Raw genomic sequence first — 25,687 nt, 5'->3', positions numbered from 1 at the left:
CCTAAGACCAGGTAATTTATATTTATAAAGCACAGGAATTTATTTCTCACAGTTCTGGAGGCTGGAAGTTCAAGATCAAAGCCCCAGCAGGTTTAGTGTCTGGTGAGGGCCCAGTCTATGCCTCCAAGATGGCACCTTGTGGTTATGTCCTCACGTGGCAGAAGGCAAAAAGGCAAAAGGGCCTGGCTAGTTCCCTTGACCCTTTTATAAGGTAGTGATCCCACCCATGAGGGAGAAGCCCTCATGGGCTCATCACTCCTAAAGGCCCTACCTCTTAGTACTGTTGCACTGGGGATTCAGTTTCAATATGAATTTTGGAGGCAACACAAGCATCCAAACTATAGCAAACCCCAAGGGCTGGGTGAGGGGGTTCCCTGTGGGGAGCATAGGAAGAAGTACAAGACTCAGCTGTCTTCTCCCAGTGACATTCCTCTTCCCTTCTCTGGAAGAGTCGTCCGAATCCAGAGCCCTCACTGTGGTGTGCTCAGGGACCTAAGCTCAGACCACTCCTTCCCTGCTTCCTGATTAACACCCAGAGACCTGCCAGCCTCATTTTCCACTGCCCCTATATCCAGCTCACCCCAGGGACCACTGGGCACCTAGTCCTTCACATTTTCCTGATGTTTCTAATGCTGCCCCTCTTGCATCCCTGTTTGTCTGATAAACTTGCCTTTAAATGTGCATATGAAGGACTCTTTCTCTAGTATCTAATCCTAACAGGTGCTAGATCCCACGGAGCCCCGACCCAGCTGGGGACTACCCTGATTTCTCTCCCAGATCAATGTCCCTCTCCTCGGGGCTCAGCCTGGCCTGTGCCTGATGTTCTGGGATAGGAGAACTGGGGAAAGAAGGTTTAAGACCCTGCCTTTCACCTTTCTTTCCACCAAAAGGGGAAAAAAGAGGATCTGGTCCTCACACCCAGCCTTGAGATCCTTATATGATGCTGGGGATGGGTTGCAGGATAAGGCCAGTGAGAGCTGGTATGGGGTGGCGGACAGGACCAATGAGATCTGTTTTCCTGCTACTCCAGTCTGGGTCCTACAGCAGATGCATGCAGAGTAATATTTGTAAGACTGAAATATTCCAAATGCAGCTCATTTGGAAGGACCATGTGAGCAGATATCTATGTGCGTGGCATCTGGGCCCCTTGGCTAGGTGGTGGTTGAGGTCAGTTTCTTTGTGTTAACCCCAAGAACATTCAGTAGCTCAGGGTTTGCAGAGGTTCTCAGGAGCACATCTTAGCCTTATCGGTGTTGTGAGGCAGGCAGGGCACAGGTCATACTGATGAGGACACCCAGGACCAGAGACATTCAGGAACCTGCCCAAAGGCATCTGTAGTTCAGTGAGAGGTGGAGCTGGGACTGGAATCTCAGCAGCCTGAGTCCCAGAGATGGTCTTCCCTGGAACCAAGGAGCCCTGTATCTTTTTCAGGGAAGGCCTCCTGACCACAACCACTTCATCTGTCACAGCACAGAATAGGAAGTATGGGTCAGGCATCAGAAGATGTGAATTCTGGCTCTGCCTTTTCAGAGATGGCCCTGTCTAGTTCCTTGGAATAAACCATGGTGTCTTCCCTGGCCTCAGTTTCCTACACTGTATAAAAAGAGAACGCAACATCTCGGTAGGTTGGAGTGTGAGTACATGAGGTGGAGACCACTTTGCTAGGGTCACAGTAGACTCCTCACCTCCTTCCCCTTGTCCCCCTCCCACTAGGTAAAAGAAAATTGCATTGAACTCTTAAGAAAATTTGACTCCAGTCCTGGCTCCCTGGGCCTTGGTTTCCCCACCACACAGGAGTTTGAACACTTTGATTTCTGAAGTCCTTCTCACCTCTGGGGTTCCAATATTCTGCTCCTTTTCTCCTCTTCCTCCTCCTCCTCCTTCTCTTTCTCCTCCTGCTTCTCTGGCGGTAGGGAGATTGCATGTATGTGTGTGCACGTGTGTACATATACATGTATGTGTGTGCATGTAGTGGCAGCAGGGAAGGGTAAGGAAGGAGTCCTGCAGGGGTTGGTGGTGGCAGTTGGGAGAAAAGGAGGCAGGACTATATGTGCCAGCAGAGCTCAGAGTTTTCTCACCAACTAATGGTGCTTGGGACAATTTAATCATTAAAGGAAAGGAATGAAGCCAGGAGCGCCTCAAAGTCCAGCCTGTTGTTGACTAACACTAACAGATGAGCAACGAACAGGCAGCAATGGGGCCTGGAGCTTCAGGGGACGGGGTCAGGACTGAGACAGCTCCAAGCATAGCACAAGACTCCAGAGTTGGTCTGCACGCCTATGACATCAGCGTGGTGGTCATCTACTTTGTCTTCGTCCTTGCCGTGGGAATCTGGGTAAGTGGGCCCTGAAGCTGGGGCTAGCAGGGGAGGTAGTAGTGGTCTCTCAGCTTGGGTGGGGCTGTGGAACTGGGGCAGGGCTAGGCAGAAAGAAGCAGATCATAGAACCATGGAGCCAAGATGGAAGGGCCTTCAGGAATCAGGCTCCTGATCTCCTCATTTTTAGAAGGGCAGAGAGCGGTGTGGCTGGTCTGAGGTCACACAGAGAGTCTGAGGCAGACCAGGCCCCCGACTCCTGACTCCTCTCTGAGCACTGCTGCCTTTGGCCCCAACCATCCCTGGTTGCCCTGAGCCTCACTCCTTCCTTCTTCCCACCCCAAGGCCTCCAACTCTGAGAACTCTTGACCCCAGCCCTACCTCAGTCCTGCATTCGTTAGCATCTTGGTTAAGGTGATTTATAAACGAGTAGGGACTCATGTGCTCTCAGGGAAGTGTGCCAGGCTGATTCCCAGGTTACTCTATTCTCCATTGTTCCCAGGAGCCTCCGGCTATAGGCAGGGGCCAGGCTTTGGGGTCAGGGAAACCTGAGTTCAGGTCCTAGCTGCAACAATGAGAGCCTCATGTCCCTGGGAACATATGAGGTCTATCAGCTTTCTCAGGTGAACGATGAGAGTGTTTCACACATCTGTGTGAAGAGACCACCAAACAGGCGTTGTGTGAGCAACATGGTTATTGATTTCACTTGGGTGGGGGCAGGCTGAGTCCGAAAAAGGAGTCAGCAAACGGGGGTGGCTTATCATTAGTTCTTACAGGTTTTGGGATAGGCGGTAGAGGTAGGAGCAACATTTTGCAGGCAGGGGGTGGATCTCACAAAGTACATTGTCAAGGGTGGGGAGAATTACAAAGAACATTCTTAAGGGGGGGGGAGATTACAAAGTACATTGATCAGTTAGGGTGGGGCAGAAACAAATCACAATGGTGGAATGTCATCAGTTAAGGCTATTTTCACTTGTTTTGTGGATCTTCAGTTGCTTCAGGCCATCTGGTCACAAGGGATATGATGGCTTAGCTTGGGCTCAGAGGCCTGACAGAGAGTAAGCACTACACTGTGATCATTCAGCAACAGGACACACTGCAGCACCTGGCACGGTGCCTGGTGCCTGATCAGCAGGCAATAAATGACTGCTGTTATCACCATGGCGTTCTGCAGAAGTGTGAGCACCTTTAGACTCTGCTGTGATTCAAGTCCCAGATGGTCACTTCCTAGGCTGTGGCCAGGTCAGAAACCCTCTCTGGGCCTCAGTTTCCTCATCTGTAAAGGGGGGGGTGAATGGTCCCTGCCTTCTAGTGCTGGAATGAGGAAGAATTGGGCTAACAGATGATCGCTGGGTCCTGGAAGTGGCCAGTCAAGAAAAGCACCAACTCCTCTGTGACTTTGGACAAATTACTTCCAATGTTGGGCCTCCATTTTCACATCTGTAAAATGGATCTGTTTTGCTCATATGGCCTCCAACAGGATGAGAGCTGACAAGCGAAATACAAGCAAAAGCTTAACAAGCACAAGGCATCACACACATTTATCACTCCCTGGTGGCTGATTATTTTCCCATAGGGGAAAGTCAGAGAACTGTTGGCTCTTGCATTTGAATAGTTGCTTCAAGTTCATCCTTCCCTACCCACTGCCCTGCCCTCACCCTGTGTCTCCAGAGAACATTCCAACAGGCTGCTAACTGACCACCTACTGGTGTAAGACAGGGAGGTCCTGGATGGGGCTCAGTGGCGTGATCTGACTTCAACCCAGGGAAACTCCAAAACAGAACCCGTAACTCTGCTCAGGGCTCAAAGTCTCACAGTCAAATTGCAGCCCTCTCTGTCCTCCTGCCTCCAGTATGGGAGCCCTGTTGGGAGCAGGGAAGGGATCAGCTCAGAGAAAGGGTGAGCACTACACATCTAAGGAGGCGATACTAAATCATCCTCCGAAAGCGCACTTTGGGGAAGGAAGGATAAGGGGACGAGAGTGCACAATCAATGGCTTCACACACATGACATCCGTTACCGCCTTTGCTTTTCGCACTGGATCTGGGAGATGAATGGTGAGGCTCACAGAGAAAGTGACCCTCCCAAGATGCATAGCTTAGAAACCGTGGAACCAGCCTCAGGCAGCTCTCTTCTGCCTCAGTTTTCTCCCTCTGTGTCCCCAACAGTGCCTGCACCAAGGGGCAGAAAATCTGCAGGGAGGGGGCCGGGCAGAGGTTCAGAGAGGCTTGAGAAATCCTCATCTCATCTATTTCCTTTCCAGTCGTCCATCCGTGCAAACCGAGGGACCATTGGTGGCTACTTCCTGGCCGGGAGGTCCATGAGCTGGTGGCCAGTGAGTTGACTCTTCTTAACCACCCCCTAGTGCAGAGGCTCCCAACTCTCCTCCTCCCCACTGTCCAAGCCCTTGTCCCATCTTCTCACACCTGGACTAAGGCAAAGACCTCCCCGTTGTGTTTCCTGACTCTGGGTCCCTTCTCTCCTGCCCAAACCCACCCTGCAACCTGAGTGGCCTTGCTAGCACACACCTTGGACAAACATCCCCTGGCCCCTCCTAGGTGTGGCCCTACATCTGACACTTGACTTGCAGTGATGAATCTGGAATGTCCCCGTCCTAGAGAAGCTCAGAGCTGAGGGGGGCAGATAGATTCATAAACATCATGCGCACTGCTGAGCCAGAGGGAAGCAGGGGGCGCTCACCAGAGCTTGAAAGCCCCTGGCCACCAAACAGTGGAGTCAGCTAGGGTTAGGAAAGATTTTCGGGGAGGGTGACACATAAGCTTAATACTGAAGAGCAGTTAAGTTAGGGGAATCGCAGAGGTAAAATCCCCAACAACCTCAGGGAATCAATCCCCAAACCTTTGTGAGCCACAATTTCTCCCATCAAGCCACCCCACATTTCCACTGGTTCTCAAAATTAACTTCCTCTTCCTGGAATGGGATGGAGGAAGGAAAGCCCTGCCTCAAAAATGACCAGCAGAGTCATCAGCCCCAGTGGTAGCTGAAGCAGTATACACCCCCAGGCATGCAAAACTCACACACGGTATGTGTGCATGCACACTCCCACACTCTCAAACACAGCACTTGCACACTCACACTCACGCTTCCACACTCTCACACATAACAGTCCCACACTCACACTCACACAACACTCCCACACTCACACTCAGACTCCCACACTCACAATCACACTCCCAAACTCACACACTGCCACAATCTAACACACACTTCCACATTCCCACTCACATTCCCACACTCTCACAGACAACACTCCCACACTCACACATTCCCACACTATCACACACAACACTCCCACATTCACACTCACACTCCCACACTTTCACACAACACTCTCACACTCACACTCCCACACTCTCACACATAACACTCCCACACACTCTCACACAATACTCCCACACACTCACACTTCCACACTGACACACTCCCACACTCTCACAAACACTCCCACACTCACACTCCCACACTCACACACAACACTCCCACACTCACACTCACACTCCCACACTCTCACACACAACACTCCCACATTCACACTCCCACATTCTCACAGACAACACTTCCACACTCTCACATGTAACACTCCCACACTCACACTCACACACATTCCCACATTCACACTCACACTCCCAAACTCCCACACAACACTCCCACACTCACACACTCACACAGAAGACTCCCACATTCACACACTCACACAGAAGACTCCCACACTCACACTCCCAAACACACTCACACTCCCATACTCACACACACAATACTCCCACACTCACACACAACACTCCCACACTCACACTAACACACACAGAAGAGTCTCACACTCACACTCACATATAACACTCCCACACTCACACACTCACAATCCCACACAACACTCCAACACTCACACTCCCACACTCACACACACAACACTCTCACATTCACACTCACACTCCCACACACTCAAATTCACACACTCACACACAACACTCTCACACTCACATTTACACACTCACACACTCCCACACAACACTCCCACATTCACTCACCCACTCAAACTCACACTCCCACACTATCACACTCACAGTTGTACACAACACTCACACTCACACTCCACACTCACACTCACTCACACTCCACACTCACACTCACACGGACACACACTCACACTCACACTCACCGTCACACTCACACACTCACACTCACACTCCCACACATTCACACTCCCACTCCCACTCCCACACACTCACACTCCGACACTAACACACTCACACAGAACACACACTCACACACAACACACACACAACACTCACACACTCACACTCACACACACACAACACTCAGACTCACACTCACACTCATCCTCCCACACTCATACTCGCACTCTCACACTAACACTCACACTCACCCTCCCACACTCACACTCACACTCACACACTCACAATCACACTCACATTCCCACACTCACACTCACTTGCACTCCCACACTCACACTCTCACACTCTGACACACTCACACACAACACTCACATTCACACTCTTCACACTCTCACACTCACACACAACACTCACACTCGCACTCACACTCACATTCCCACACTCATTCTCACACACTAACACTCCCACACTCACGCTCACACTCACACAACACTCACACTCTCACACTCTGACACACTCACACTCACACACCACTCACACTCTCACACTCACACACACACAACACACTCACACTCCCACACTCACTCTCACACTCACAACTCACTCTCTGACTCACACTCCCACACTCACACACAACACACTCACACTCACACTCACCCTCCCACACTCACACTCACATTCCCACACTCTCACACTCACACACCCACACTCACACACTCCCACACAACACTCACACTCCCACACTCCCACACTCACACACTCACACTATCACACTCACACTCTCACACTCACACTCACAACACTCACACTCACACACACTCCCAAACTCACTCTCACACACACTCACGCACTCCCACATTCACTCTCACACCCTCCCACACACACACTCCCACACTCCCACTCACACACACAACATTCACACTCACACTCACATTCCCACACTCACTCTCACGCTCACACTCTCACACACACTCACATACTCACTCTCCCACAGTCACACTCAAACACAACACTCACACACACCCACACTCACACTCACACACTCACACTACCACATTCACAATCACACTTGCACTCCCACACTCACACTCATATTCACCCTCCCACACTCACACTCACACTCCACATTCACACACTCACACACTCACACCTTCACACTCACACTCACTCACCTTCCCACACTCATACTCACACTCCCTCGCTCACAATCACCCTTGCACTCCCACACTCACACTCACCCTCCCACACTCACAGTCACACACAACAGTCACACTCCCACAGTCACACGCTTACACTCCCACACTCACACTCTCACACACACTCTGACACACTCACACACACACAACACTCACACTCACCCTCCCACACTCACAATCACACTCACACTCCACACTCACACACACCCCCCACACTCACACTCACACTCTCACACTCACACACTCTCACACTCACACATGCACTCACACTCATGCACTCACACTCACACACTCACACTCAACACTCACACTCACACTCCCACACTCAAACTCACACTCACACACACTCACACACTCACACTCACCCTCCCACACTCACACTCACAGACAACACTCACACTCTCACACTCACCTCCCACATTCACACTCATACACAACACTCACACACACTTCCACACTCACTCTCACATCTCACACTCACACTCCCACACTCACCCTCCCACACTCACTCTCACACACACACACGCAACAGTCACACTCACACTCACACTCACATTTCCAGACTCACTCTCACACTCACACACACTCACACTCACCCTCCCACACTGACACACTCCCACAGTCACACACTCCTCTGAGTGTGTGCTCAGTGTGTGTGGGGGGGTGAGTGTGAGTGTGTGAGTGTGAGTGTGGGAGTGAGAGTATGTGCATGTGTGAGTGTGAGTGTGATGGTGAGAGTGTGTGAGAGTGTGAGTGTGGAGTGTGAGTGTGCGTGTGTGTGGAGTGTGAGTGTTGTGTGAGAGTGTGGGAGTGTATGTAGAAGTGTGTGTGAAAGTGTGGGAATGTGTGAGTGTGGGAGTGCTATGTGTGAGATTGTGGGAGTGTGAGTTTGAGTGTGGGAGTGTTGTGTGTGAGTTTGAGTGTGAGTGTAGGAGTGTTGTGTGTGAGTGTGGGAGTGTGAGTGTGGGAGTGAGAGTGAGTGTGAGTGTTGTGTGAATGTGAGTGTGAGTGTGGGAGTGTGTGTGAGAGTGAGTGTGGGAATGTGTGAGTGTGTGTGTGTTGCGTGTGAGTGTGTGAGTGTGAGTATTCCATGGGAGTGTGTGAGTGTGAGTGTGGGACTGTGAGTGTAGGAGGGTAAGTGTGAGAGTGTGCGAGAGTGTGAGTGTGAGTGAGTGTGGGAGTGTGTGAGTGTTGTGTGTGAATGTGTGTGGGAGGGTGAGTGTGAGAGTGTAAGTGTGGTAGTGTGCACGCTCATCTGAGTGCACGCTGCCCTGAGTGTACACTCGTCTGAGTATGCGCTCCCCTGAGTGTGCACTCCCCTGAGTGTGCGCTCCCCTGAGTGTGCACTCCCCTGAGTGTGCGCTCCCCTGAGTGTGCGCTCCCGAGTGCGCGCTCGTCTGAGTGTGCGCTCTCCCGAGTGCGCGCTCGTCTGAGTGTGCGCTCCCCCGAGTGTGCACTCCCGAGTGTGCGCTCCCCCGAGTGTGCACTCCCGAGTGTGCACTCCCGAGTGTGCACTCCCGAGTGGGTGCTCCCGAGTGTGCTCTCCCCTGAGTGCACACTCGTCTGAGTGTGCGCTCCCCTGAGTGCACACTCCCCTGAGTGTGCGCTCCCCTGAGTGCATGCTCATCTGAGTGTGCACTCCCCTGAGTGTGCACTCCCGAGTGAGCACACTCGAGTGTGCACTCCCATGATTGTGCTCTCCCCTGAGTGCACGCTTGTCTGAGTGTGCACTCCCCAGACTGTGCGATCCCGAGTGTGCACTCCCCTGAGTGCGCGCTCGTCTGTGTGCTCCCCTGAGCGTGCGCTCCCCTGAGTGTGCATTCCCCTGAGTGTGTTCTCCCCTGAGTGCGTGCTCGTCTGAGTGCGCGCTCCCCTGAGTGCGCACTCCCCTGAGTGTGAGCTCCCCTGAGTGCGCGCTCCCCTGAGTGCCTGCTCGTCTGAGTGTGCGCTCCCCTGAGTGTGCACTCCCTTGAGTGTGCACTCCCATGAGTGTGCTCGCCCCTGAGTGCACGCTTGTCTGAGTGTGCGCTCCCCTGAGTGCGCACTCCCCGGAGTGAGCGCTCCCCCGAGTGTGTGCTCCCCTGAGTATGCTCGCCCCTGAGCGCATGCTCGTCTGAGTGTGCGCTCCCGAGTGTGCACTCCCCTGAGTGCGCACTCCCCGGAGTGTGCACTCCCAAGTGAGCACTCCCGAGTGTGCACTCCCGTGAGCGTGCTCTCCCCTGAGTGCACGCTCGTCTGAGTGTGCGCTCACCTGAGTGAGCACTCCTGAATGTGCGCTCCCGAGTTCGCGCTCACCTCAGTGTGTGCTCCCCTGAGTGCGTGCTCCCCTGAGTGTGCGCTCCAGAGTGTGTGCTCCCCTGAGTGTGCATTCGTCTGAGTGTGCACTCCCCTGAGTGTGCGCTCCCCTGAGTGTGCACTCCCCAGGGTGTGAGCTCCTCTGAGTGTGCGATCCCCTGAGTGTGCGCTCCCCTGAGTGTGCGCTCCCGAGTGTGCACTCTCCTGAGTGAGCGCTCCCCGGAGTGTGCACTCCCCTGAGAGCACGCTCGTCTGAGTGTGCGCTCCCCTGAGTGTGCACTCCCCTGAGTGCGCGGTCCCCTGAGTGTGCACTCCCCTGAGTGTGCGCTCCCCTGAGTGTGCGATCCCCTAAGTGTGCGCTCCCCTGAGTGTGCGCTCCCCAGGGTGTGAGCTCCTCTGAGTGTGCGCTCCCCTGAGTGTGCTCTCCCGAGTGCATGCTCGTTTGAGTGTGCGCTCCCCTGAGTGTGCGCTTCCCTGAGTGCGCACTCGTCTGAGTGCACGCTCGTCTGAGTGTCTGCTCCCTTGAGTGCACACTCCCCGGAGTGTGCGCCTCCCGGAGTGTGCACTCCCGAGTGAGCACTCCCGAGTGTGTGCTCCCCTGAGTGTGCTCTCCCGAGTGCACGCTCGTCTGAGTGTGTGCTCCCCTGAGTGCGTGCTCCCCTGAGTGTGCGCTCTCGAGTGTGCGCTCTCCTGAGTGTGCGTTCGTCTGAGTGTGCACTCCCCTGAGTGTGCACTCCCCTGAGTGTGCGCTCCCCAGGGTGTGAGCTCCTCTGAGTGTGCGCTCCCCTGAGTGTGCTCTCGAGTGCACGCTAATCTGAGTGTGCAGTCCCGAGTGTGCTCACCCCTGAGTGCACACTCGTCTGAGTGTGCGCTCCCCTGAGTGCGCACTCCCCGGAGTGAGCTCTCTCCGGAGTACGCGCTCCCCTGAGTGTGCCCTCCCCTGAGTGTGCTCTCTCCTGAGTGCATGCTCATCTGAGTGTGCACTCCCCTGAGTGTGCACTCCCCAGAGTGAGTGCTCCCCTGAGTACGTGCACCCCTGAGTGTGCCCTCCCCTGAGTGCGCACTCCCCTGAGTGGGCGTTCCTGAGTGTGCACTCCCCTGAGTGTGCGCTCGTCTGAGTGCGCACTCCCCTGAGTGTGCGCTCCCCCGAGTGCACGCTCCCCTGAGTGTGCACTCCCCTGAGTGCACGCTCGTCTGAGTGTCTGTTCCTGAGTGCACACTCCCCGGCGAGTGCACTCCCCAGTGAGCACTCCCGAGTGTGCACTCTCCTGAGTGTGCTCTCCCCTGAGTACACGCTCGTCTGAGTGTGCGCTCCCCTGAGTGCACACTCCCCGGAGCGAGCTCTCTCCGGAGTATGCGCTCCTCTGAGTGTGCCCTCCCCTGAGTGCGTGCTCCCCTGAGTGGGTGTTACCGAGTGTGCGCTCCCCTGAGTGTGCACTCATCTGAGTGCACGCTCCCCTGAGTGTGCGCTCCCGAGTGTGCGCTCGTCTGAGTTTCTGCTCCCGAGTGGGAGTGCGCACTCCCGAGTGTGCGCTCCCCTGAGTGCGCGCTCCCCTGAGTGTGCGCTCCCCTGAGTGTGCACTCCCGAGTGGGCGTTCCCGAGTGTGCACTCCCCTGAGTGTGCACTCCCGAGTGGGCGTTCCCGAGTGTGCACTCCCCTGAGTGTGCTCTCGTCTGAGTGTGTGCTCCTCTGAGTGTGCGCTCCCCTGAGTGCGTGCTCCCCTGAGTGTGCGCTCCCCCGAGTGTGTGCTCCCCTGAGGGTGCGCTCCCCTGAATGCACACTCGTCTGAGTGTGCACTCACCTGAGTGTGAGCTCCTCTGAGTGTGCACTCCCCTGAGTGTGCTCGCCCCTGAGTGCAGGCTCGTCTGAGTTTGTCCTCCCCTGAGTGCGCACTCCACAGAGTGAGCGCTCCTTTGAGTACTCGCTCCCCTGAGTGTGCACTCCCCTGAGTGCGTGCTCCCCTGAGTAGGCGTTCCCGAGTGTCCGCCCCGAGTGCACTCTTGTCTGAGTGTGCGCTCCCCTGAGTGTGTGCTCCCGAGTGTGCACTCCCCTGAGTATGTTTTCCCGAGTACACGCTCGTCTGAGTGTGTGCTCCCCTGAGTGTGCACTTCCCTGAGTGCGCGTTCCCCTGAGTGTGAGCTCCCCTGAGTGCACGCTCTCCTGAGTGCGCTCGCCCCTGGGTGCACACTCGTCTGAGTGCGCGCTCCCTGAGTGGGCGTTCCCGAGTGTGTGCTCCCCTGAGTGTGCGCTCCTCCGAGTACTTTCTCCCCTGAGTGTGCGCTCCCCTGAGTGCATGCTCGTCTGAGTGTCTACTCCCCTGAGTGCGCGCTCCCCGGAGTGTGCACTACCCTTAGTGTGCGCTCCCCGGAGTGTGCACTCCCCTGAGTGTGCTCACCCCTGAGTGCGCGCTCATCTGAGTGTGAGCTCTCCTGTGTGCGCACTCCCCGGAGTGAGCACTCCCCTGAGTACTCGCTCCCCTGAGTGCGTGCTCCCCTGAGTGGGCGTTCCCGAGTGCGCGCTCCCCTGAGTGCACACTCCCCGGAGTGAGCTCTCTCCAGAGTACGCACTCCCCTGAGTGTGCCCTCCCGAGTCCGCGCTCCCCTGAGTGTGCGCTCATCTGAGTGCACGCTCCCTTGAGTGTGCGCTCCCCTGAGTGTGCGCTCCCCTGAGTGTGCACTCCCTAGTGTGCGCTCCCGAGTGTGCACTACCCTGAGTGCACGCTTGTCTGAGTTTCTGTTCCCGGAGTGTGCTCTCTCCTGAGTGCACGCTCGTCAGCGTGCGCTCCCCTGAGTGCGCAGTCCCAAGTGTGCGCTCCCATGAGTGCGCACTCCCGAGTGTGCACTCCCCTGAGTGCATGCTCCCCTGAGTGTGCGCTCCCCTGAGTGCACGTTCCCCTGAGTGAGCGCTCCCCAGAGTGTGAGCTCCTCTGAGTGCGCACTCCCCTGAGTCTGCTCGCCCCTGAGTGGGCGTTCCCAAGTGTGCACTCCCCTGAGCGTGCGCTCCCCCGAGTGCACGCTCCCCTGAGTGTGCGCTCCCCTGAGTGCACGCTCGTCTGAGTGTCTGTTTCCGAGTGCACACTCCCCGGAGAGTGCACTCCCCAGTGAGCACTCCCGAGTGTGCACTCTCCTGAGTGTGCTCTCCCCTGAGTGCACGCTCGTCTGAGTGTGCGCTCCCCTGAGTGCGCACTGCTGAGTGTGCGCTCCCCTGAGTGCGTGCTCACCTGAGTTTGCGCTCCCGAGTGTGCACTCCCCGAATGCGCGTTTCAGTGTACGCTCCCCTGAGTGTGCACTCCCCTGAGTGTGCACTCCCTAGAGTGTGCGCTCCTCTGAGTGTGTGCTCCCCTGAGTGTGCACTCCCCTGAGTGTGCTCTCCCCTAAGTGCACGCTTGTCTGAGTGTGCGCTCCCGGTTGTGCACTGCCCGGAGTGTGCGCTCCCCTGAGTGCGTGCTCCCCTGAGTGGGCCTTCCCAAGTGGGCGCTCCCCTGAGTGCACTCTCGTCTGAGTGTGCACTCCCCTGAGTGTGCGCTCTCGAGTGTGCGCTCCCCTGAGTGCACGCTCCCCTGAGTGTGCTCTCCTCTGAGTGCACGCTCGTCTGAGTGTGAGCTCCTGAGTGCATGCTCCCCTCAGTGTGCACTCCTCCCACACTCACACTCACACACAACACTCACACTCACTCTCCCACACTCACACTCACAGTCACACTACCACACTCACACTTTCACACTCACACACAACACTCACACTCACCTACGCACACTCACTGACACTCACACACTGCCACACTCATATTCTCACACTCAACCTCCCACACTCACACTCTCACACTGCCACACTCCCACTCACACACTCACATTCCCACACTCACTCTCACACTCACATTCACGCTCCCACACTCACACTCTCACACTCACCCTCCCACACACACATTCACACACAACACTCACTCCCACACTCACACTACCACACACACCCTCCCAGTCACACTCACACTCACAACACTCAAACACACTCTCACACTCACACACTCACACACACTCCCACACTCACACTCTCACACTCACCCTCCCACACTCACACTCACATTCACACTGCCACTCACACACACACACTCAAACTCACACTCACATTCCCACACTCAGTCGCACTCTCACACTTGCACTCCCACACTCACACTCTCTCACACTCACACACACACTCACACTCACACACTCACACTCACCTTCCCACACTGACACTCACACTCCCACAGTCACACTCACACTCCTCTGTGCGCTCAGTGTGAGTGTGTGAGTGTGAGGGTGAGTGTGAGTGTGAGTGTGGGAGTGAGAGTGTGTGTGTGAGTGTGAGTGTGAGTGTGGGAGTGCGAGTGTGGATTGTGAGTGTGTGTGAGGAGTGTGAGTGTGAGTGTTGTGTGTGAGTGTGACTGTGAAAATGTGAGTGTGGGAATGTGACTGTGGGAGTGAGAGTGGGTATGTGCGTGTGTGAGTGTGACTGTGAGCGTTGTGTACGTGTGAGTGTGAGAGAGTGTGAGTGCGTGAGTGTGAGTGTGAGAGTGAGTGTGGGAATGTGAGTTTGAGTGGGAGTTTGATGTTGCACGTGTGTGTGTGAGTGTGAGTGTGGGAGTGTGTGAGCATGAGTGTGAGAGCATGTGAGAGTATGGGAGTGTGTGAGTGTGAGTGTGTGAGAGTGAGCGTGGGAGTGTGAGTGTGAGTGCTGTGTGTGTGTGGGAGGGTGAGTGTGAGAGTGTAAGTGTGGTAGTGTGTATGCTCCCCTGAGTGCACGCTCCCGAGTGCACACTCCCCTGAGTGCGCACTCCCGAGTGCACGTTCTCCTGAGTGTGCGCTCCCCTGAGTGCATGCTCCGAGTGTGCACTCCTCCCACACACACACTCACACACAACACTCACACACTCCCACACTCACACAGTCACACGACCACACACTTTCACATTCACTCCCACACACACACACACAGCACACTCACCCACTCACACACAACACTCACACTCACACTCCCACAGTCACACAGTCACACGACCACACACTTTCACATTCACTCCCACACACACTCACACACAGCACACTCACCCACTCACACACACACTCCCACACTCACCCTCTCACACTCACCCTCCCACAATCACAGTCACTGTCACACTGCCACACTCACACTCATATTCACACTCACACATGACACTCAAACTCCCACTCACACACTCACATTCCCACACTCAGTCTCACACTCACTCCCACATGCACTCTCACACTCGCACTCTCACACTCGCACACACAACACTCACACTCCCATACTCACACTACCACACTCACACTCACACTCACCTTCCCACAGTCACACACACACAACACTCACATTCATACTCTCACACTCCCACACTCACTAACACACACTCACACTCCCACATTCACACTCTCACACTCACCCTCCCACACTCACACTCACACTTATACTGCCACTCTCACACACACACTCACACACGACACTCAAACTCCCACTCACACACTCACATTCCCACACTCACACTCACACTCCACACTCACCCTTCCACACTCACACACTCACACACAACACTCACACTCACACTCTCACACACACACACTAAACACACTCCCACAAACTCTCACACTCACACACAACTCACACGCACACTCCTACACTCAAACAAATTCACACTCACACACACAACACTCACACTCACACCCACACTTACACTCACCCTCCCACACTCACACACTCCCACACTCACAATCACACTCGAACTCCCACACTCACCCTCACACTCACCCTCACTCACACACTCACCTACAACACACTCACATTCTGACACACACTCACACTCTCCCACACTCACACTCACCCTCCCACACACATTCACACTCACACACAACAGTAAAACTCACACTCACACACTCATACACAACTCATACTCACACGCACACACAACTCTCACACATTCACACTCTCACACTCATACTCCCACACTCACACTCACTCACACTCCCACACTCACACTCACACCCTCCCACACTCACACGCACACTCACACTGCCACTCACACACATGCACTCACACACGACACTGAAACTCACACTCACAGTCCCACACTCACTCTCACACTCACACTCAACACTCACACTCAAACTGACACTGCCACACTCACTGTCACACTCGCACTCACCCTCCCACTCACACTTTCTCACCCACACTCCCACACTCACACTCACACTCACACTCACCCTCCCAGACTCACACACACAACACTCACACACTCAGACTCTCCCACACTCACCCTCTCACACTCCAACACTCACACTGACAAACACAACACTCACACCCCCACACTCACACTCACACTCCCAACACACTCACAGCCTCCCACACACACTCACACTCATACACACAACAGTAACACTCACACACACACTCACACTCACAACACCCACACACTCCCACATTCACACTCTCACACTCACACTCACACTCACTCACCCTCACATTCCCACACTCACAATCACACTCGCACTCCCACACTCACTCTCACAATCACCCTTCCACACTCACCCTCCCACACACACTCACACTCACACACAACACTCACACTCACACTCCCACACTCAGTCTCGCACTCACACTCCCACACTCACTCTCACATTCACCCTCCCACACTCACACTCACAAACAACACTCTCACACACATACAACACTCACACCCACACTTCCACACTCACACTACCACACTCACACTCACCCTCTGACACACACTCACAGAGAACACTCACACACTCACTCTCCCATACTCATTCTCACACTCACACACTCACTCTCCCACACACACACAACACTCACACTCACACTCCCACACTCACACAATCACACTTAGACTCCCACACTCACAGTCACACTCACCCTCCCACACTCACATTCACACTCTCACCCTCACACACTCCCACATGCACTCTCACACTCACCTTTCCACACTCACACACTCACAGTCACACTCACATTCACACGCTCATAGTCACACTCACATAGAACACTCACACTCCCACACTCACACTACCACACTCACACTCTCACACTCACCCTCCCACACACACTCCCACACAACACTCACACATACTCTCACTCCTACACTCACACTCACACCCACACACACTCTCACACTCACACACACTCACATTCCCACACTCACACTCACACTCACTCTCACACTCACACTCCCACACTCACACTCACACACACTCACAGTCACACACAACACTCCCACACTCACACTCCCACACAGACACAGCCCTCTCACACTCACACTAAGACACACTCTCATACATTCACTTCCATACTTACACACAACACTCCCACACTCACACCCTCACAAACTTCCACATTCACACTCACAATCCAACACTGACACACTCCCACACTCACACACAACACTCCCATATGCATACTCACAGACACACAGAAGAGTCTCACACTCACACACACTCACATATAACACTTCCATATTCACACTCACCCTCACACTTCCACATAGCACTCCCACACTGACAGTCTCCAACACTCACACTCAAACACAACACTCTCACATTCACACTCACACTCCCACACTCACACTCACATTCACACTCACACTCTCACACATATTCACACTCCCACACTCACCCTCACCCACTCACACTCCCACACTGTCACACACAACACTCCCACACTCACTCTGACACATTCAAGCAAGCAACACTCTCACACATTTACACTCCTGCACTCACACACTCCCACACTCACACACAACACTCCTACACTCACACTCACACAGAAGACTCCCACACTCACTCTCACACTCTCACTCCCACACTCACACTCCCACTCTCACACTCACACTCTCACACACTTCCACACTCACACTCACACTCTCACAGTTACACTCCCACACACACACTGACACTCTCACACTCACACACTCCCACACTCACACTTCTTTTCCCACACACTCCCACTCCCACATTCAATACTCCCACACTCACACCCTCACACTCACACACACTTCCACACTCACACACTCCCACACTCACACTCACAATCCCACACTGACACACTCCCACACTCACACTCAAACACAGAAGAGTCTCACACTCACACACTCACATATAACACTTCCATACTCACACACTCCCACTCCCACACTCACATTCACACACTCACACATAACAGTCTCAACTCACACTCACACACACAACACTCTCAAACTCACACTCATCCACTCACACTCACACACACACTATCACACTCACACCCTCACACTCACACACACACCCACACTCACACTCACAATCCCACACTGACACACTCCCACACAAACAACACTCCCCCACTCACACACACAGAAGAGCCTCACACTCATACATGGTCACATTTAACACTCTCACACTCACACTCCCACTCCTACACTCACTGTCACACACAACACTCTCACATTCACACTCACACTCCCACACTCACACACATATACACTCACACACACAACTCTCTCATACACTCACACTCACACACTCATACATTCACACACTCACACAGAACACTCTCACACACACATTCACACAACACTCCCACACTCACACTCCCACACTCACACTCCCACATACAGACACTATCACACTCACACTCACACGCAATTCCACACTCACACTCCCACACTCACACTCACAACACTCTCACACTCACACTCACACTCTCACACAACACTCCCACACTCACACTGACACACTCACATTCAAACAACACTCTCACACTCACATTCACACTCCCACACTCACACACAACACTCCTACACTCACACACAGAAGACTCCCACTCCCACTCCCACACTTACACTCACACTCCCACACTGACATACTCCCACACATACACAACACTCCCACACTCACACACACAGAAGGATCTCACACACTCACATATAACACTCCTACACTCAGACTCACACTCCCACACTCACACTCACACTCCCACACTGACACACTCCCACACTCTCACACACGACATTCCCACACACCCACACAGAAGACTCCCACTTTCACATTCACACTCCCACACTCACTCATGCTCCAACACACACTCCCACACTCTCACACGCAATACTCCCACACTCACACTCACACTCACAAAACTCTCACACTCACACTCACATATAACACTCCCACATGCACACTCACACTCCCACACTCACACTCACACACAACACTCACACTCACACTTCCACACTCAACCTTCCCACACTCACACTCACCCTCACTCACACTCAACACTTCCACACTCACACTCCCACACTGACACACTCCCACACTCACAAACACAGAAGAGTCTCTCACGTTCACACTCTCATGTAGCACTCCCACACTCCCACACTTACACTCACACACATATAACTCTCCCACACTCACACTCCCACACTCACGCTCTCTCACACTCACACTCTCACACACAACACTCCCACACTCACACTCACCCTCACTCTCACAAACACTTCCACACTCACACACTCCCACACTCACACAATCCCACACTGACACACTCCCACACTCTCAGACACAACACTCCCACACTCACATATAACACTCCCACACACACTCCCACACTCACACACTCACACTCACACACAGAAGAGTCTCACACACTAACACTCACATATAACACTCCCAAACTTACACTCACACTCACACTCTCACACTCGTACTCACACACTACACTCACACTTACACTCCCACCCTCACGCTCCCACACTCACACTCACACACACTCTCACATTCACACTCTCACACTCACACTCCTACACTCACATGCAACACTCCCACACTCTCACTCACCCTCACACTCACACACACTTCCACACACACACTTCCACCCTCACACACACTTCCACCCTCACACTCACAATCCCACACTGACAATCACACTCCCATACTCACACACAACACTCCCACACTCACACTCACACTCACACACAGAAGAATCTCACACACACACTCACATATAACACTCCCATACTCACACCCTCTCACACACAGCACTCCCACACTCCCACACTCACACACTCACACACGCAACACTCTCACATTCACATTCACACTCCCACACTCATACTAACACTCACACTCACATTCACACACACACAACTCTCACACTCTCACACACTCACACTTCCACTCTCACACAATCCCACACTGACAGTCACACTCCCACACTCACACACAACACTCCCACACTCACTCTCACACACAGAAGAGTCTCACACACACACTCACATATAACACTCCCACACTCACACTCTCACACTCACACACAGCACTCCCACACTCACACTTCCACACTCACACTCACAACACTCTCACATTCACACTCACACTCCCACACTCATACTAACACTCCCACACTCACACTCACATTCATACTCACACTCACACACAGCACTCTCACACTCACACTGACACTCCCACACTCACACTCACCCACTCACACTTCCACACTCTCACACTCAACACTCCCACACTCACACTCACCCAGTCTCCCACACTCTCACAAACACTCCCACACTCACACTGACACATTGACATTCAAACAACACTCTCACACTCCCACCCTCACACTCCCACACTCCCACACAGAACACTCCCACACACACAACACTCCTACACTCACACTCACACAGAAGAGTCCCACACTCACACTCTGACACTCTCACACAACACTCCCACACTCACACTCACACACAGAAGAGTCTAACACTCACACTCACATATAACACTCCCACACTCACACTCACACTACCACACTCACACTCCCACTCTCACACACAACACTCCCACACTCACACAATCACATATAACACTCCCACACACTCCCACACTCACACTCACACACAACAGTCCCCCATTCACACACTCACACTCACACACTCACACACACACAGAAGAGTCTCACACTCACACCAACACTCACATATAACACCCTTAAATTTATACTCACACTCCCACACTCACACTCGTACTCACACACAACACACTCCCACCCTCACACTCCCACACTCCCACACACAACACTCCCACACTCACACACACAACACTCCCACACTTACACTCCCACACTCACACTCACACACTCCCACACTCACACACTCTCACACTCACACTCCCACACTCACACGCAACACTCCCACACTCACACCCTCACGCTCACAAACACTCCCACACTCACACTCACACAGAAGAGTCTCTCACACACAAACTCACATATAACACTCCCACACGCACTCACCCTCACACACACAGCACTCCCACACTCGCACTCACACACAACACTCTCACATTCACACACTCCCACACACACTCACATTCACACTCACATTGACACACAACACTCACACTGACACTCCCACACTCACACTCACGCACTCACACTCCCAGACTCTCACACTCAACACTCCCACACTCACACTGCCACACTCTCACACACAACACTCTCACACTCACACTGACACATTCACGTTCAAACAACACTCTCACACTCACATTCAGACTCCTGCACTGACACTCTCCCACACTCACACACAACACTCCTACACTCTCACACAGAAGAGTCCCACACTCACACTCAGACTCCCACACTCTCACACACAACACTCACACTCACACTCTCACACTCACCATCCCACACTCACACTCACACACAACACTTACACACACACTCACACACAGAAGAGTCTCACACTCTCACACTCATGACACTCCCAAACTTACACTCACACCTCCACACTCACACAGAACAGTCACACTCACACTCTCACACTCACACTCCCACACTCACACAAACACTCCCACACTCACACACTCACACTCCCACACTCCCACTCCCACACTCTGACACTCACACTCTCACACACTTCCACACTCACACACAATACTCCCACACTCACACTCACCCTCACAGTCACACACACTTCCACACTCACACACTCCCTCTCTCACACAATCCCTCTCTCACACAATCCCACACTGACACACACCCACGCTCACACACAACACTCCCAAACTCACACACTCACACAGAGTTTCACACTCACACACACTCACATATTACACTCCCACACTCACACTCACCCTCACACTCACACACAGCACTCCCACACTCACACTCACACACAACACTCTCATATTCACACTCACACTAACACTCCCACACTCACTCTCACTTTCACATTCACACACACACACTCTCACACTCACACACTCACACTGACACTCCCACACTTACACACACCCACTCACACTCCCACACTCTCACACTCAACATTCCCACACTCACACTGACAGTCTCACATTCAAACACTCTCACACTCACATTCACACTCCTGAACTCACACACTCCCACACTCACACACAACACTCCTACACTCATACTGACACAGAAGAGTCCCACACTCACACATTCCTAACTCACACTCACACTCCCACAATGACACACTCCTACACTCTCACACCACTCCCACACTCACACACACACAGAAGAGTCTCACACTGACACTCACATATCATACTCCCACACTCAGACTCACACTCCCACTCTCACACTCACACTCCCACACTCACACAGCCACACTCACTCAGCACTCCCACACTCACACTCACACTCACACTCACACACTTCCACACTCACACTCACACTCCCACACTCACACAATCCCACACTGACACACTCCCACACTCACACTCACACTCAAACACAGAAGTCTCACCCACTCACACCCACATATAACACTCCCACACTCACATTCACACTCCCAGACTCACACTCACACTCCTACACTCACACTCCCACATTCACACACACACACTTCCACACTCACATTCACACTCCCACACTCTCACAAACAACACTCCTACACTCACAGTCACACTCCCACACTCACACTCTCACTCCTTCACTGACACACTCTGACACTCTCACACAAAACACTCCCACTCACACTCACACAGAGAGAAGAGTCTCACACTCACACATTCACATATTACATTCCCATACTCACTCTCACACTCCCACACTCACACCCTCACACTCACACACAAGCCTTCCACACTCACACTCTCACTCCCACACTCACACTCACAATCCCACACTGACACACTCCCACACTCACACACAACACTCCCACACTCACACTCACACACAGAAGAGTCTCACACTCACACTCATATATAACACTCCCACACTGACACTAACACTCCCACACTCACATAACACTCTCACACACTCACACACACAACACACACACCCAGTCACACTCACAATTCCACACTCTCACACACCACACTCCCACACTCACACTCACACAACACTCCCACACTCACACACACAAAGAGTCTCACACTCACACACTCACATATAACATTCCCAAACTTACACTCACACTCCCACACTCACAACACTGTCACACACTTCCACACTCACACACTTCCACCCTCACACTCTCACTTCCACAATCTCACACATAGCACTCCCACACTCACACACACAACACTCCTACACTCACAATCTCCCACATTCACACTCACACACACTTCCAGACTCAAATTCTCACTCCCACACACAAACACTCCTACACTCACACACTCTCAAACTCGCACTCACACTCCTACACTGACACACTCCCACACTCTCACACACAACACTCCCACACTCATGCTCATACACAGAAGAGTCTCACACTCACACACTCACTTATAACACTCTCACACTCACTCTCACACTCCCACACTCACACACTCACATTCCCACACTCTCACACACAAAACTCCTATGCTCACACACTCACAAAGAAGACTCCCACACTCACCCTCACACTTCCACATTCACACACTCCCACACTCTCACACACAACACTCCCACATTCACACACTCACACTGAAGACTCCCAAATTCACACACTCCCACACTCCCACACAACACTCCCACACTCACACTAACACTCCCCCATTCTCACACAACAGTCCTATACTCACACTCCCACACTCACAGTCACAAACTCACACTCACACTCCCACACTCTCACCCACAACACTCTGACACTCACACTCCCACACTCACACACAACTCTCCTACACTCACACTCACACACAGATGACTCCCACACTCACACTCACATCCCCACACTCACACACTCCCACAGTCTCACACACACTCCCACACTCACACACTCACACACAGAAGAGTCTCACACTCACACTCACATATTACACTCCCACACTTACACTCCCACACTCACACACTCCTAAACTGACACCCACAGTCTCACACAACACTCCCACACTCACACACAGAAGAGTCTCACACTCACACATATAACACTCCCACCCTCACACTCACACTTCCACACTCACACTCACGCTCCCACATTCACACTCACACTCCCACAGTCACACACAGCACTCCCACACTCACACACACACAACACTCCCACACTCACACTAACACTCCCACACTCTCACAGACAACAAACCTACACTCACACTCGCACTCACACTCCCACACTCACACACTCCCACACTGACACTCCCACACTCTCACACACATCACTCCCGCACTCCCACACTCACACACAGAAGAGTCACACACACTCACATATAACACTCCCACACTCACACACTCCAACACCCACACTCACACTCCCACACTCACACACAACACTCCCACACTCCCACTCACCCTCACACTCACACAACACTTCCACACTGACACACTCCCACATTCACACTCACGATGCCACACCCACATTCACACTCCCACACTCACACACAACACTCCCACACTCACACTCACACGCAGAAGTCTCACACTCACACTCACATATAACACTCCTACACTCACACACTCCCACACTTAAACTCACTCACACACAACACTCACACTCACACTCCCACACACTCATATTCACACACTCCCACACTCTCACATGCAACACTCCCATACTCACACTCCCGCACTCTCGAACACATTCCCACACACACAGTCACACTCTCACACACAACACTCCCACACACTCACACACTCCCACACTCTCACACATGATACTCCCACACTCACACTCCCACACTCTCACTCACACTCCCACACTCTCACATTCCCACATTCTCACACATAACTCTCCCACACTCACACTTACACATGCACACAACACTCCCACTCACACTCCCACACTCACACACTCCTACACTCACACACACTCCCACACTCTCACACACAACATTCCCACACTCACCCTCACACTCCCACCCTCTCAAACACAACATTTCCACACTCAAACTCACAACTCTCACACAACACTCCCACACTCACACTCCCACACTCTCACACTCAGCAAACTCACACAATCCCACACTCACAGCACCCTCACACTCACACTCCCACACTCTCACATACAGCACTCTCTCACACACACTCCCACACTCCCACTCCCACTCTCTCACACACAGCACCCTCACACTCACACTCACATTCCCACACTCACAACACTCCCTCACTCACACTCCCACACACAGCAGTGTCACACTCACACTCCCACACTCACACTCCCAGATTCTCACACACAGCTGCCTCACACTCACACTCCCACACACAGCACTCTCACACTCTCACAACACTCATACACTTACACACCCACACTCTCA

The 25,687-nt window shown here is 53.2% G+C and overlaps 1 protein-coding gene across 1 annotated transcript in view; it reads left to right on the top strand.

Annotated features, from left to right (window-relative positions):
* Positions 1-25,687, top strand: part of LOC105495008 (solute carrier family 5 member 9) — a 64,823-nt gene that overhangs the window by 5,243 nt on the left and 33,893 nt on the right. Inside the window, exons 2-3 of the mRNA XM_011764127.2 lie at positions 2,115-2,335; positions 4,578-4,649. Of these exons, the coding sequence (XP_011762429.2) occupies positions 2,174-2,335; positions 4,578-4,649 (234 nt within the window). The 5' untranslated portion in view covers positions 2,115-2,173. The remainder of the gene's footprint in view (positions 1-2,114; positions 2,336-4,577; positions 4,650-25,687) is intronic.

This window comes from Macaca nemestrina, chromosome 1 (genome assembly GCF_043159975.1).
Source record: "Macaca nemestrina isolate mMacNem1 chromosome 1, mMacNem.hap1, whole genome shotgun sequence".
In the NCBI taxonomy this organism is placed as follows: domain Eukaryota; kingdom Metazoa; phylum Chordata; class Mammalia; order Primates; family Cercopithecidae; genus Macaca; species Macaca nemestrina.
This window is presented reverse-complemented; position numbering and strand designations above follow the sequence as displayed.